Source organism: Camellia sinensis, chromosome 12 (assembly GCF_055761805.1).
Source record: "Camellia sinensis isolate YWXY chromosome 12, ASM5576180v1, whole genome shotgun sequence".
NCBI classification, from domain to species: Eukaryota; Viridiplantae; Streptophyta; class Magnoliopsida; order Ericales; family Theaceae; genus Camellia; species Camellia sinensis.
Window position 1 is genome coordinate 147126253 of NC_138972.1, and position 16051 is coordinate 147142303.

At 44.8% G+C, this 16051-nt stretch overlaps 1 protein-coding gene across 1 annotated transcript; it reads left to right on the forward strand.

Annotated features, from left to right (window-relative positions):
* Positions 1–407: 407 nt before the first annotated feature.
* LOC114294000 (uncharacterized) lies at positions 408–950 on the forward strand. Its single transcript, XM_028238106.2, has one exon. It carries the CDS (start codon positions 408–410, stop codon positions 948–950), a length of 543 nt encoding a protein of 180 aa, XP_028093907.2.
* Positions 951–16051: the final 15101 nt, after the last annotated feature.

The following is a 16051-nucleotide window of genomic DNA, read 5'->3' on the forward strand; positions in this document are numbered from 1 at the left end:
GGCTCAGTCCTCCAGCCCATAAAATTTCCATCTCAACACCAGACACTCCGGATCCAACCTCACACCCTCCGGAACAAGTGAAAATCAATACCAGAATAAACAAGAACAAAAATTTTTGAGAAACAATTTCCAAACACCACAAATCGAAGTGATTAACAGGGTTCTAAGTCAAACCTGACACTTTAATAAGGCGAAGTGAAATTTAAACAAAGAAGAATGAGGCAAATAATACACCCGGTCATCACACTAACTTTCACGTCGGCTTGTACCTAATTTCAATAGCGTTGTATACCGGGAATGAACCTTTGCTGTGAAAGGTATTCCCCTCATTCTTTGAGAAAATCGCATCAGACTGGTTTCACAAGTTGCCGAAAGGAACTGTGAAGAGTTGGGAAGGCCTGGCCAAGATGTTCGAGGACAAGTTTGTCACAAACAAGTTGCAGCCATTAAGAGTAGACTCCTTGATGGCTTTGAAGATTGGCGAGGGTGAAAGCCTTAGGGCTTATGCCAAAAGGTGTTACGAGTTGTTCAACCGAATACTAGGATGTAACCCAAAGTTGGCAGTCGTGTCTTTTAAGAATGGCCTAGAGGATGATTGCGTGCTATGGAAGTCGTTGGCAAAGACTCTACCAAAGAGTATGGAGGAGCTCATGGCAAGGATCAAAAAATATGCCAGAGTAGAAGAGAAAACGTCAGGAACAAAGGCGCCGAAGCAGGAGAAGAGAAACGGTTGGCCAAAGCAAAGCAGAGGTAATACTGGATTTAATAGGCAAGAAATAGGGCTGAGAGCTGCGCAGGTAGTCACCACCGTGTTCCGGATCCCAATTTACAAAGTCCTAGAAAGGATCAGGAACCAACTATATTACAGAACACTAGAGAAGATTCCTGACAAATTTTGGGAAGAAGCCTTAAGAAGCACTGTGCTTACCACAATGAAGATGGACACTTGACTCAAGGGTGCAGAGCCTTGAAGACACATTTAGAAGATCTGGTTAGACAAGGCCACTTGAGGGACCTAGTGGATGCCAGAAGAACAGACGAGATTGCCCCAGGCACCTGCTGCACCACCTCTACTAGCACCACAACCACAAGCAGACAAACCTTGAGTGATCAATGTGATTCACTCGAGGGTCAATTAGAACGAGGTATGTGGGGAGACCCAGAGGGTGAAACATTTACAACATGTATATCAAGTCCAACAGAAAAGGCCCAAGGAAATCGAGTGCCAAGGACCGATTGTGTCCTTTACTGAGGCCGATCTGGACACGGTGTAGCATCCACACAACGATGCTCTGGTGATATCCCTCAAGATTGGAGGATGCCAGGTAAAGCACATTCTGATTGACCAAGGCATTTATGTGTTATGTGTGCATTCATTCACATTGAAATGTGCAATCTTGCCTCTTTGGCCATCACACATCGAGATGCGCTATTGGTGGCCTGAGAGTCGAGAACCGCACTCCTTTGAGATCATGAAATGATAGGGAGGGTGGTTGTGCACACATATCTTGCAAATACATTGCCATGCCTCTTCTTGTTCTCTGTTGCAGCAAACTGGAGAAGTGTAGCAACAAGTAGTCGGCAGACCAGTAAAAGTGGCTGGCTGACCACTTTTTCTAGTTTATAGCAAACATAGGTGGTCGGTAGGTGGTCTCCCACATCAACAACTGGTCGGCCACCCTCTTACAGGTTCCTATGGTGGAGCAAAAGCTATCTGGAGCTTTGTACAGTGTTCTTAGAACAATTGAAAACAGAGGCAAGTTGGGGCATCGCGACAGATTTCCGAACGAGGTGACTGAGCATGCATACACTCTTCTCCCTCCAAGGACATCTCTTTACTGCTTTACTTAGCTAATTTGCTTAGTTAGCTAATTTGCTTAGCTAGCTAATGCTTTGTTTTTGTACTTAATTAGTTAATGCGTTTAGCTATTTAATTTGTGTTGTAATAACTAGTTAGTTAACTTGTTAGTTAAATAGCTTGTTTTGTAATAATTAGTTAACTAGGATTAGTTAATTAGTTTTGTTTGTAATAATTAGTTTAATTAGCTTAGCGTAGCTAGTTAGTTTATTATTCGAACCCTCTTGCGAGAGGGCGTATTGTTGTAATAAGTGTGTGTGTGTGTGATGTATGTCTTCCAACCCCCATTTCTTTCTCCCTTTTACTTAACCGCTTTCGATGGTTAGTTTTAGGGCATGTTTCAATTAGCATCCTTATGCTTCGCATGCGTGCACCCATTCATCTATATTGCATGCACCGGGCTCGGCGCATCATACTGACTACATTGTATTTCAATACCGATTTGAATACATGTTATTGAGTTGCATTCACATGACATCTTAGAATAGCCGAGCCTATCTGTGGACGCGCCCCGGGGTAGGAGGCCTTATGCTTTTCCACAGTTCGGACTCAATTTGTCACGGTTCTTAATCTGATCTCACAATGTGCAATGTGAGACTGATAAATCACCAAAGAGTCCAAATCCGACAAATCGTTTTGGAAAACTGATTTTTTGTAAAGAAGTGCCAAACATGGATTGCTTTGCCAGATATAGAGTCGCCATCCAAATATTTTATTTTGGGGAATTTAGGAAACCCTGACTCGTTTGCCTAAGGCCACGTGTCCGCTATCAGCAAAGTTGCCTCGGCTTGGGAACTTGGGTACGATTGGGAAGGTCAGCTATGAGCACCCCCGCTCGCCCGATCAAAGATTGGCCTCTACTAACCATGATATCTTGTTTTTGAAAACACATGCGTTTTTATTCCGATTAATTAGCTAGAATTACTATGTGATGCGCACAGCAAAACAAGTATAGACTAGGTCGCCTAATTTGGAACAAAGCATTGCATATCCATTTGTTTGGAAAATGGTTTGAAGTTTTGCTACTCGTAAGTAGGCTAAATCATGAATTTCAATGAATTATTCCAATTCAAGTAATCCAACCTTCACCCATAGACATTCAGGCAGTTTATATCATATAAGCAATTAGCCTCATGGTAAGCATGATATGCATGGCAATCATGCAGTATGCTAAAGCATGAATACTTACAGAGTACTCCGAGCCAAAACAGAAACTAGTTAGTAATCAAAGGCATGATCCTAGTTCATGTTAAAATGGCTAATACAACACATACAGAATGCAACTAGAAATAGGCTCGTCTATTCTAAGATGACATATGAGATGCGATTTAGATACACGTATTCAAAATTGGAATTGAAATACAATGCAGTTTGTATGATGTGCCGAGCCCAGTGCATGTAAGATGAATAGATGGATGCACGCATGTGAAGCATAAGTATGCTAGACAAATGGATGGATGCAAACATGCAGAGCATAAGTATGCTAATTGAAAAATGACCTAAAACTAACCAACAAAAGTAGGTAAGTAAAAGGGAGAAAGAAATGGAGGTTGGAAGACATGCACACACGCACGCACACTTATTACAAAATTGGCCCTCTCTACGGAGGGTCCGAATAAATAATACATGCCGCCTAATTAACTAACTAACAAGCTAATTAATTATTACAAAACCAAATGAATAACTAGCTACAACTAATTAATACACAACTTAATTAATTAACAAATTAATTAACTAACTATGAATAACAACAAACAAATAGGGAAAGCAGTAAACAATGTTATTCCAGCTCTGTTTGAAGAAGAGGAGTATGCATGCTTGCATTCGGTTTCTCGCCTTGAAATGCCTTCCGTTTGCTCTTGTAGAGGCTCTGTTTGTAGGGTGTCTTTAAGTGTTTGTTGCTGAAACTTACCAAAACACTGCTGGAGGGATACACCAGTGGCCTGCCGGCCATGGGGGAACACTGCCGGCCACCTGCCGGCCAGGGATGGAACACTGCCGGCTAGGGATGAGAGGCTGCCGGCCATCAATGGTGTACTGCCGGCCATTGGTGTGTTGTGACACCAAGCTGCAACAAAGCACAAAATAGAGAAAAGGGAGGGTCTCCCAAAGGTATGTACACACTATGCCACCCTATATCACCTCAAAACATCAAGGGAGAGGCATAGTCGGATCCACAACTATCAATCACGCATCCCGATGCATGATGGCCAAAGATCTAACTTGTGCAAATCAATATGAAAATGAATGCACAAATAAAACAAGGCCGGCCTAAAACTCTATCATGAATCATCAAGAGCTTCGGCGACCGAGGATTGAGACACATTCCATCACTCGAAGTATGAAACGTCCCTCGTTCCTCGTGCTTGGATTAACACTTAATCCAAACAATGCAACACATAAGCATGGCAAAAATGCAATATGACTTAAGTGTGCAAACATGCAACCAACTCAAGCATGCAACAAGCATATAAGCATGATGTGAGGTAACAACCTTGGAGAACATGACAAAATGCAATATGAACATGCAACCATGCAAGGCATGTAAAGGTAACCAAGTATGCGACAACATACGAAAATGAGACAAGCATGCGACAACATGGTAAGATGGGCTTACACTAAAGATGGACAGCTCTCAAATAGGTCCAAATCAGTAGCCAAAAGTGATGAATTGATGGCATGAAAAGCATGAAATGGCAAGACAAACATGCATGCCAAATGGCTCAAGTATTAAGGCACAAAGAGGATAACTCTTAAGCACACTTAAGGAGCAACAAACATGGATATATGGCAATGAGGTAAGCTCTGAAATCTCATGTAAAGTGATGCCAAATCAACTCAACAATGCAAGCATAGCACGTTATGATGCTCAAAGCCCAAAGTAAGCAAGGGGACTTAAGCCATGGACATACAAGGAAAGACCCAAAGGGCCAAGGGGACCTAAAATAGTCCCAAGGAAGGTCAAGGTGAGGCTAAAAACATGCTAGAACCTAGCCAATACAAGCTAGAACAAAAGGCTAAAAACAAGGAGCATGCAAGGCTTTAATGAGGCAATGCACTACACCTATTGAAAGCAAACATGGCATGACTTGGACAACATAAAACAGAGTTACATCATGGTATAATAAGACCCAAAATGCACTGAAATGATGAGCCAAAGGCTTAGGCTAAATGGCATGCAGAAAAGTCCATTCTTGAGGCATAAAGCACAAGCTCTACAAGGCATTCAAAGCATGTCAAATGCAAGTGTATGACTACATTTCATGGACTGAAATAGCATATGAAACGATGGCAAGGCATGGAAACATCACATGTATGGCATGGTAGGGCCCTCAAAACCCAAGACTAGCCTAAGCATTTACACTACAGCTATACAAAGCATGAGTGATATAGCCATGGCAGCCTAAAACAGTCCAAGAACAGCTCAAAATAAGCATAAAATCATGTTAGAGCAAAGCCAAAATACGCTAGGATGATGAGTCAAAACATCATGCACAAGAGGCTAGTAAACAAGATTTGTCCTACACCTATATGGAGCATGCAAAGGATGACCAAACCAGCTATGGATAGGGTCATGATATGGCAAAACATTACCAAAAACATGCTGAAATGTAAACCAAATAAGCTAACATGACATGACAAAGCATGAAGCATATGAAGCTAGTTTAGGGGATTTACACTACAAGTGTATTATGCAAGCATGAAGTGGAAAAACCAACTAAAAAAAGATCCATGGCATGGTAAAACATCACCAAAAACCTACTGAAATGGACTCAACACAAGCTAAGCAAACATGCTACTTTGATGAGCTATGAATGGAGTTACACTACACATACAAGATGCATGCAAAATATGACCAAACAAGCCATGGACAGGGACAAGGAAGGTCCTAGAAGTCACAAAAAATGGCCTGAACCAAGCCTCAAAAATGCAGAGAGGCATGCTCCTTTGGAAGGCCAAAAAAGCAAGCAAGCAAGAACCAAAAGAGAGGGGGCCACCCCCTCTGACTTGAGACCTCAAAACCACATCTTTACCACTAAAAATCCATTGGATTTTAGTGGTAGGAAGGCCAAACCAAGGCTAGCTCGGAGGCCTTAAGGTATGGCTTAAAACAAAGCCAAACAAAGCATGCAAGAGGGTTACACACCCCTAACAGCAAAAAGACCTAAAACAAACTTCAAAACCACTTAAATACAAGACTTTTTTCAGTTTTAAGAAAAGCCTAAATCAATATGCAAGAAGGGCCAAAACAAGATACAAGAAAGTGCTAAAAAAGGGGAAATACTCACCCTTGATGATCCTCTTCAAAACCAGCAACCTCAGGGGGGTAGAAACCAGCTTTTAGAGCCCAAGAAGACCTCCCAAGAACCTTGGTCCAATGGTGGTGGTGTATCTCTAGGTGTTGTAGTGTAAAAGTGCAAGGAAATCCAACTTCAAAGCACAAAACTCCAACAATATATATATATATAGAGAGAGAGAAAGAGAGAGAGAGAGAGAGAGAGAGAGAGATTTCTTCTCAAAGTGGCTGAACCTCTGATACAGAGGGAGCCCTCTTGTTTATATAGAAGAGAGCAAGAAGAAGCTTGTCAAACAATCTTTGGCAAGGGCTTCATCCCTCCATACACGTGTATGGAGGGTAGACAACAAAAATCCAGCTGGCTCAAAAGATCTGGAGCAAAACCAGCTGAGACAGGGGGGTGCTGGCCATCAGTAGTGGCTGGCAGTGGCTTACTGATGGCCGACAGGCTTCATCAGTGGCCGGCAATGCACCAAGAAGGTCACCTTGAAAGGACCAAGTCAAGGTCCAAAAAATGGGGCAGAAAGGATACAGGGTTTGGAAAGCTCGAACCTGTGACGTTCCGCCGCGACAGTCGAGTACTCGGTGAGCAATCGAACTAGTTGTTGGGTGTACCTGCAAGCACAACCAAGTCTCGAGGATGGTAAAAAATGGGGTGTCTACAATCTTAGTTACATTTTTGCATGTGTTGCATTAGCCATCTTAACATGAACTAGGATCATGCATGATTTCTAACCAGTTCCCTATTTTGGCTCGGAGTACACTGTAAGTGTTTACGCTTTAGCATACTACATGAAGTGTGTATGTTGCCATGTTAGCATGCTTGCCATGAGGCTAACTGCTTAAGTGTTTAACTGCTTGAATGCCTGTGGGTGGAGGTTGGATTTCTTGAATTGGAACAATTCATCGAAATGTGAGTTTTAAGCCCACTTGAGGGTGGCAAAATCATGTTGTTTTTTAAGCCCACTTGAGGGTGGCAAAATCCACGACTTAGCCTACTTGCGAGTAGCACCTCTAAACCGTTTTCAAACAAATGAACATGAAATGTTTTGTTCCAACTTAGGTGATCTAGTCTATACTTGTATGTTGTGCGCATCACATAGTAAGATTAGCTAATAAATCGGAATAAGAACACATGTGTTTTCAAAAACAACATATCATGTTAGTACAGGCTGATATTTGATCAGGCGAGCGGGGGTGCTCATTTCATGACCTTCCCCTCTTATACCCAAGTTCCCGAGCTGAGGCAACTTTGGTGATGATGGACACGTGGCCTTAGGCATGAGTCAGGGTTTCCTAAATTTCCCAAAATAAAATATTTAGGTGGCGACATTGTATCTGGCAAAGCAGTCCATGCTTGATACTTCTTTATTAAAATCGATTTTCTAAAACGATTTTCCGGATTTGGACTCTTTGGTGATTTATCAGTCTCACATCGCACTTTGTGAGATTAGATTTAGAACAGTGACACGAGTCCGAACTGTAGTAGCTAAGAACAAACGATTCGCTCCCTCGCATGCGGAGCTGGAGTTCCAGGGGGTCTACAGTTTCTGGCGACTCTGCTAGGGATTTAGAGAACTTGACTCGAACTCATGATATGTTGTTTTGACTACACTTATGTGTTTCTTTGCATTGCATTTGCATTGGTGCGCCTAAGTCACAGTGTTTGTCGTCTGCTATTCCTGAACGGTTTGTTGAAGGCTATGTGCCATAAAGCTAACCGGTTACAGGCTCTGCCACGATGGGAACACAAACCCCAGTTGTTTCCAGGGCACCCTTTTGACCATTCAACCTAGTGCATGTCGGAATCCGTAGTGGCTATTCCAAACTAGGACAGGTTGCTTACCCGATTATAGGTTGTTTGAAATCGTTGTGTGCATAGTAAAACCCTAGCTCCTGACAAAATAGGACAAGGAAACCCTACCCCTCCATAGGGGTGTTTTGGCTCTTACTTATTTGCTATGTGCTTTTAGAGTGCGTCTGTACAGGAATGCATGTATCAGTTTGCAAGTCTGGGTATCAAGTCTGGGTATCAGGCTTGAGGGCATCGGTATTTGGGAGAATCAGTTTTACCTGAGGGTATCAGATCTGGGATAGTGATTTGGGAACAGTGATCAGTATTGAGAATAGCACATTTCAGCTTACAAATATCAACTGTGTGTTGTGTTTATTTAAGCAGTTGTGCTGTCCGTTTTTTTGGTTGTTTATTTCCTTATTATGCTTTATTTATCTTTTTGCAAGGTAGTTTAGCACCATTGCTTCTGATCAGGCAGATATTCCCCAAGCACTTTGGATCAGAGGTCGAAGACTTCATTGATCTGTGGATCTGATAGACGGACAACCAGTGTTCCTTTCATTGCCCCCGGTTACTAGACGAAGGTCAGTTAGGCACAGTCCATCAGTACAACAGTTACCAGATCAGTGGTCTTTATCCACCAAGTCAGTGAGTAGTCGGGTTGAGGATTCCGTTTCTGTTGTAGAGAGAGATATACCTGTTGTTTATTTGGATCCGCACCTTATAGCCGGTATGGAGGAGATGATGCGTCAACTTCAAGAGACTATGAAAACCATGCAGCGGGATGCTACCCGTCAAATAAAGATTGTGGCTCAACAAGTAGAGTTGATTGCCAGACTTCAGCAACAACAGCAACCGTAACCACAAGAACAAGCCGGGGCATCTGCTTCGTACCCACATCCACCGCCGCCAAGGGTTCCAATACCCGAGGAAACAGCAAGCGTCCAGGAAAATATGGACGTCCCAACGGGGCCGGTTCCACCCCCAATTCTGCCTCAGCTGTCCAAAGTGCCCACCAATCTAGTCGATACACCGTTTGAATTTAAGGTGGATCCGACAGCGCTGAAAGTCAGTAAGCTAGAAAAGTTGTTAAAGAAGGCTTAAGGAGCTCATTCCATTCCGGATATAGAGGATGGATACACTAACTCGGCCGTGACTCTGCCATGACTCTGCCAGATCGATTCAAAATGTCCCATATCGATCGATTTGACGGTTCTGGGGATCCCATGGTGCATCTGCGGTTGTTTTCAGATGTCCTAAGGCTGATGGGCCTCTCCAGACTACAAAAGCTTTCCCTCTTCGACCGGACCCTGTCGAGTGTTGCGGCTATTTGGTATGCAAAACTGGAGGACTCTGTTAAGAGAAGCTGGGAGGAGATAGCTGAGGCCTTTGTAGCTCAATACTCCTACAACACATAGATCGAGGTCACAACTCGTGATCACGAGACAACTAGACAGGAGCCAAAAGAGAGCTTCTCCGACTTCGTAACCCGTTGGAGGGCCAAAGCCTCGGTGATGACCATCAGGCTGGTTGACAAAGATCAGATACAGATGGTTGTGCGCAACCTCCAATCCAAGCTTATGCAAAAGATGATCGTCCTCCCCCTTCCTACCTTTGCGGATCTACATGAGATTGGAGTGCAGATAGAGGACACCGTGAAGCAGAGTCTGATTGACCATGAGAGAGAGCAGCCCAAGAGGGTATTCAACTGCAGTACGAATGTAGGCACGAGTAGTGCTGCAGCTGCCAGGACTTCAGATGTGGGTATGGTCACCACCACCTCCCTAAAAACCCTTGTAGCTACACCCTTTACTGGTGCGTCTAGAAGTAGCTCATAAACAGCCAGATATGCACCCCGAGGCCAAAGAGCCTTTACCCCACTATACATGTCTCTGTCCAAAGGTTTGGGCGTTTTGATCAAGAAAGGGCACTTGAAGCCCCTGGAGCCACGGCCATTACCAGATAAGCTTCCTCCCACCCATAACCCAGCGAAGTACTGTGCCTTTCACCAACAACATGGTCACAAAACCGACCAGTGCTTTAGATTGCGTCATGAGATTCAGGATCTCATCGACAACAGGGTGATTGTGCCTCCGGAGAAGCCGAATGTCATCACCAACCCACTTCCACCACATAACCAAGCTCCACCTCCCAAACGCATTAACTTGATCCAAACTGGGGTTGTGTCTTACGACCCTAGCATATATATCACTCCCTCCCACCTACCCAAGCCGGAGGTGTTCATTCCAGACAGCACAGATTTGTGCATGTTGAACATCTCCCAAACCCAACCCGAATTGGTGATGGTGACTATTGAAGATAGAACAGGGATCATTTTGGGGGTAGAGCGAAATCATAATTCAGAGCCTGAGGGGTCTACGAGCTTCATGTATAACTCGAGTGGTTACATCACATCAACGGGCCAGATTAAGCCGAGGATAGAGTTGTCGGTTGAGGTAGAGATCTGTGTGGTTAGGGAGGATGGACCTAGTCAGGGGCTAGATGACCTGGCGGAGCTGGAAGAAGACATTGCAAATCTGTAGTTCTTTGAAGAGCAGGACTCAGGGGACGTGACTGTCAACTAGTTTGACTTGGATGGGTCTACAGAAGTTACAGGGTGGCTCAATGACGAGCCGGATGTCATTGAACAACCTCAACCAGAACAAGGACTGTCAGAAATGGGGACATCAACAGTGGCCGGAATGGCCGGGAATCAGGAGCAACTGCCGGAGAGCACCGATGTTAAGAATTTTACTCAAAACACGGGCAGTTTGAATACGAAAGACTCTGAACGATAGGCTGCATTGAAGCAGTTTGAACAGGAAAAGATTAAAGATCTTGAGAGAGCCAGAACGGAATGTGCTGTGCGCACAAAAGTAGTTGTAACGGAACAAGACAGGTGTCTGTTGGTTGCCGATGGTATGTGGTGGAAAGATGGCGACCTATGTCTTGCCCACACAGACGAAGATTGGAGGTAGAGCCAACCGGATGATACCTGGTATGTGGGAGAGGTGGACCACATGACCAGAAGTGGGTGGTATTTTAAGCCCCCACATTTGGGTCAACCAGAGGCGTTCGGGAAGGACAATGAAACAGAAAGGCAGAAAAAAAACTGCTCAAGGAGGAGGCTGTGCTGAAATAGCTTAAGAAAATCCAAGCAGACATCTCCATCTAGGGACTGCTCATGGCCTCAAGAGTTCATAGACAAGCTGTCCTTTCTGCAATAGACAAGGCCAAACTTTCAATCGATACCACACCTGAGCAGTTGGTGGGGCTGGTCTTTCCGAGAGGAGCTTCCCCGACGTTGACCTTCACTGACAAGGAACTACCGCCTGAGGGCTCAAACCATAACAAATCGATTTATATCTCTAGTGAGTGTAGAGACAAATGGGTACCGGTGGTCCTTGTTGACATAGGATCTGCTATCAACGTGTGCCCGTTGAGGACGACATATGCTATCTGGCTGAAGCCCGCGAATTGTGTACCTACTGCCCAGGTGATAAAGGCCTACGACAATACTAGCCGAGAGGTGATGGAGACTGTACAGATTCGGACTCAGGTTGGTCCAGGACAACATGATGTTGATTTTCATGTCTTGGACATTCCCGAAACCTTTAATCTACTCCTAGGGCGGCCGTCGTTGCACCAGGTGAAGGCGGTCTCTTCTACCCTGCACCAAATGCTGAAATCCCCCCACGGGAAAGGGGTAGCCCTCGTTTTTGGGAATTCTTCAATCTATCCGTCGCCAGAGGTTTCTACACCAGTTCTGGATATTGAGCATGGCGCGGAGGATGTATTTCTGTCGGGGTTCACCCTAGCCAAGGCCCGGGTTGTACAGAACATTATAGCTGTTGATGAAGGGCTATATGTCAGCGCACAATCAGTCTACCTTATGAACAAGCTACAGCACATGCCCGGGATGGGCTTAGGGTGAAGTGGCCAGAAAGGCGTTGCAGTATTGGCCGAAGTGCCGCATAACCCACATACCTTTGGTTTAAGTTATCTACCTACCAAGGAGGACTGGGTGAGGAAAAGGAAAGAGATAGCCGGAAGAGCCAGAGCAAAGCAGGCCGGGAAGCATTTTGAATTGATGCACTGACCTATCCAGGGTACCCTGAACGGACGCTTTGTCTGGGAGGGGGAGGACTTCCCATTCTGCGGCTTCCCAGAGCCATAGCTAAATGCAGACAGGCGGCGCTTGCCGGGATTTGAGATTTTCTTTGACTTGCAATTGTCCGGGGATGATGTTGCTGAAGAGCAGACAGACCCACCAACTGAGGCTAAGTAGTGAAAAGAGGAGGACTCCAAGAGCACAGAGATTAAAATGGGGGTAGCACTGGCTTGTCTACTCTCAGATCCTCAGATCGTGCAAGAGTGTTTGGGGGATAAGTTCTCAGTGTCCATCATTGGGAATGAAACGGCTGTGAGCCCATCTTCAAACATTCTGGATGTGTCCATCGCACCCTCCCTCGTCTGGCAATACAAGGAGGGCTTCTTATCGAGCAGCACCGGGTCAGGTAGTGAGCCGGAATCTGATTCCACCAAATCTGTGGAGTCAGAATCAGGTTCCAACTCGTCTGAGTCTGAGTCCGGTATTCTTGGGAGTGACAACCTGGATGCCACAGTCCTGTCTAGGTCGTCTTTTCCTTTTTCCTTTGAGTTTATTGTAACAGAGGAATCAGACAGACTGGATATTGTTAATGAGAATGGAATGGCTGTGGCTTCCGAGTACTTTTCTATGCCCTTAATTTATTACATTAATCAAGACTTTCAAAATTTTGATGAAAATGATGAGGAAGAAATTCCTCCGATTTTGCAATATTTGCTTAATCAAGAGTAGGAGAGGTTTGTTAAATCCTTGGTTGATGAAATCACCATAATTAATGTTGGTACTGAAAAGGACCCGCGGCTGGTCCAGATCGGGTTCACGTTGTCTTCGGAGGAGCGCGAGCGGTTAGTCGTTTTATTAAAAGATTTCAAAGATGTTTTCGCATGGTCCTACGAAGACATGCCTGGAATTGATCCTAAGATTGTACAGCACTGGATCCCTCTTGACCCAGAGGCTCGACTTGTTAAGCAGAAGCTACGAAGGATCCGCCCGGACTGGGCACTGAAGATCAAAGAAGAGGTCACTAAACAAATTGACGCAGGGTTCTTGCTGGTATCTGTGTACCCATCTTGGCTGGCCAATATAGTTCCGATATCAAAGAAGGACGGCATAATTCGGGTATGTGTGGACTTTAGGGATTTGAATAAAGCCAGTCCGAAGGACAACTTTCCTATGCTGCATATTGACGAATTAGTGGACTTCACTACTGGGCATGAGCTGCTCTCATTCATGGATGGGTTTTCAAGCTACAATAAGATTTTGATGGCACCCGAAGACCGGGAGAAGGCTGCTTTTACCACCCCATGGGGAACCTATTATTATAGGGTGATGTTGTTTGGGCTGAAGAATGCTGGAGTGACATATCAACGGGCTGCGACCACAATCTTGCATGACATGATCCATAAAGAGGTTGAGGTGTACGTGGACGACATGATTGTCAAGTCCAAGGAAAGAGAGGGCCACTACACTACCTTGCAGTAATTCTTTCAACGGATCAGAGAGTATCAGTTGCGGCTGAATCCTCAGAAATGTACATTTGGTGTTACAGCAGGAAAATGCTGGGGTTCTTGATCACACAGAGAGGTATCGAGGTCGATCCTTTTAAAATCAAGGCCATCTTAGAAATGCCACTACCGAGGACTGAAAAGGAGGTTCGAGGCTTTCTGGGTAAAATGCAATTCATAAGACGGTTTATTGCAAAATTAACATTGACTTGTGAACCACTCTTTGGTCTCCTGAAGAAAGGAAATAAGTTCCAATGGGACGACTAATGCCAAATTGCTTTTGAGCAGATCAAGCAATATTTACAGAACCCACCTGTGTTGTCACCGCCTGAGTCGGGGAAACCGTTGATTCTGTACCTTTCAGTGATTGAAACTACAATGGGCTGCATGCTTACACAGGAGTCTAAGGACAAAGTGGAGAAGGCTATCTACTACCTGAGTAAGAAAATGCTAGATTATGAGACCCGCTACACTCCGCTGGAGAATGCTTGTCTGGCGTTGGTATGGGCTACCAGGAAGCTGAGGCACTACCTGTTAGCTCACTCTGTAATACTAGTTTCAAGATTAGATCTCATCAAATATCTCTTCAAGAAATCGGCAATTACGGGTAGGCTAGCTCATTGGTTGCTTCTGCTTTCCGAATTTGATCTGATGTACATGACGCGCAAGTTAGTGAAAGGAGGAGCAGTAGTGGAGTTCCTAGACAATCACCTAGTTGAAGGGGATGAAGTAGTTGAGTACCTATTCCCAGACGAGGCCATTTTGCATGTCGAAGAAGAGATTTGGACGATGTACTTTGACGGAGCGTAAAACCAATACGGGTATGGGATAGGGGTGTTGCTGATAGCGTCCGACAATTTCTGCATACCTCTTGCATGACAATTTCTGCATACCTCTTGCATTCAAACTCCGGTTAAAAGTATCGAACAATGAGGCAGAATATGAGGCATGTATTACTGGACTAGAAGCCGCCCTGGGACTAGGGGCAAAACGGTTGGATGTCATCGAGGACTCAAACCTTGTTGTATCTCAAGCTAAAGGAGATTGGAAAGTCAAAGAAGAAAAGATGAGAATCTACCACCAGACCTTGGACGTTCTGATTCCTCAGTTTGAAAAACTGAATTTCGCCCATCTGTTAAGAGAGAACAACAGGTTCGCTGATTCATTAGCAACTATATCTTCTATGATAGACATCCCTTTTGGAGTCCGAATGCGTCCGATCATCATTGAACATAAATTTGTGCCGGCCTACGAGCTGATTGCCGCCATAGATGAGGTACAAGATGAGAATCCCTGATATTATGACATCTGGAACTTCTTGGAAAAGGAAGCGTATCCACCAGGGGCAAATGCCAAAGATAAGAGGGCAATTCGAAGAATGGCTGCTCAGTTCATCGTCTGCAGAAGTAAACTGTACAAGAGGGGTCATCTCGGGATGCATAAGCTGTGTGTTGATACTGAAGAATCAAAGCGCCTGATGGAGGCCATCCACGGAGGAGAGTGCGGAGTAGCGCACATGAACGGGGTGATGCTAGTTCGAAAAATCCTTAGACAGGGTTATTATTGGTCAACCATGGAGGAGGATTGTATTGGCTTTGTCCGGCGATGCCACAAATGCCAGATCCGTGCGAACCGCATGAACATTCTGCCATCGAAGCTTGACAACATGACTTTGCCATGGTCGTTTTCAATCTGGGGGATTGATGTAATTGGGGCTATCACTCCGAAGGGGTCCAACGGGGATGAGTATATTCTGGTAGCGATAGACTACTTTACGAAGTGGGTTGAGGCCCAATCTTACGTGGTGTTGAAGGCATCACATGTTGCTAAGTTCATCAGGAGCAACATCATCTGTCGCTACGGGGTCCTGAATGAGATTATTTCGGATAATGGTTCCCACTTCAAGAAGGAGGTGATTGACTTGTTGGAGAAGTACAATGTGGCTTTCTATAAGTCATCTACATATCGGCCGCAAACCAACGGAGCAGTTGAGGCTGCCAACAAGAACATCAAGCACATTCTGCAGAAGATGGCAGAAACCTACATGGACTGGCCAGATAAGCTGTCATTTACTCTTTGGGGTTATTGGACTTCAATTCGAACTTCTACTGGGGCAACTCCGTATTCCTTGGTCTATGGGATGGAGGTTGTTCTACCTATCCAAGTTGAGGTTCCGTCATTACGAATATTGGCTGAGTGTCAGATAGTTGAGGCAGATTGGCAGCAAAGCAGGTTCGAAGAACTCATGCTCTGTGATGAAAGAAGGCTAAAAGCATTGTATCACGTCCAGGGTTATCAACGAAGAATTTCCAGGGCTTTCAACAAGAAGGTTAAGTCCAGGAATTTGAAGGAAGGGGATTTAGTGCTCAAAGACAACCGAGCTCCCATCCACGACCCTAGGGGCAAGTTCAGACCCAATTGGACTGGTCCCTACATCATCAAGTCTATCTAGTCAGGCGGAGCTGTCGTTCAGATGGACCTAGATGGC

Coding starts and splice junctions, on each gene's coding strand:
- LOC114294000 (XM_028238106.2), top strand. CDS start 408: ATGTTCGAGGACAAGTTTGTCACAAACAAGTTGCAGCCATTAAGAGTA.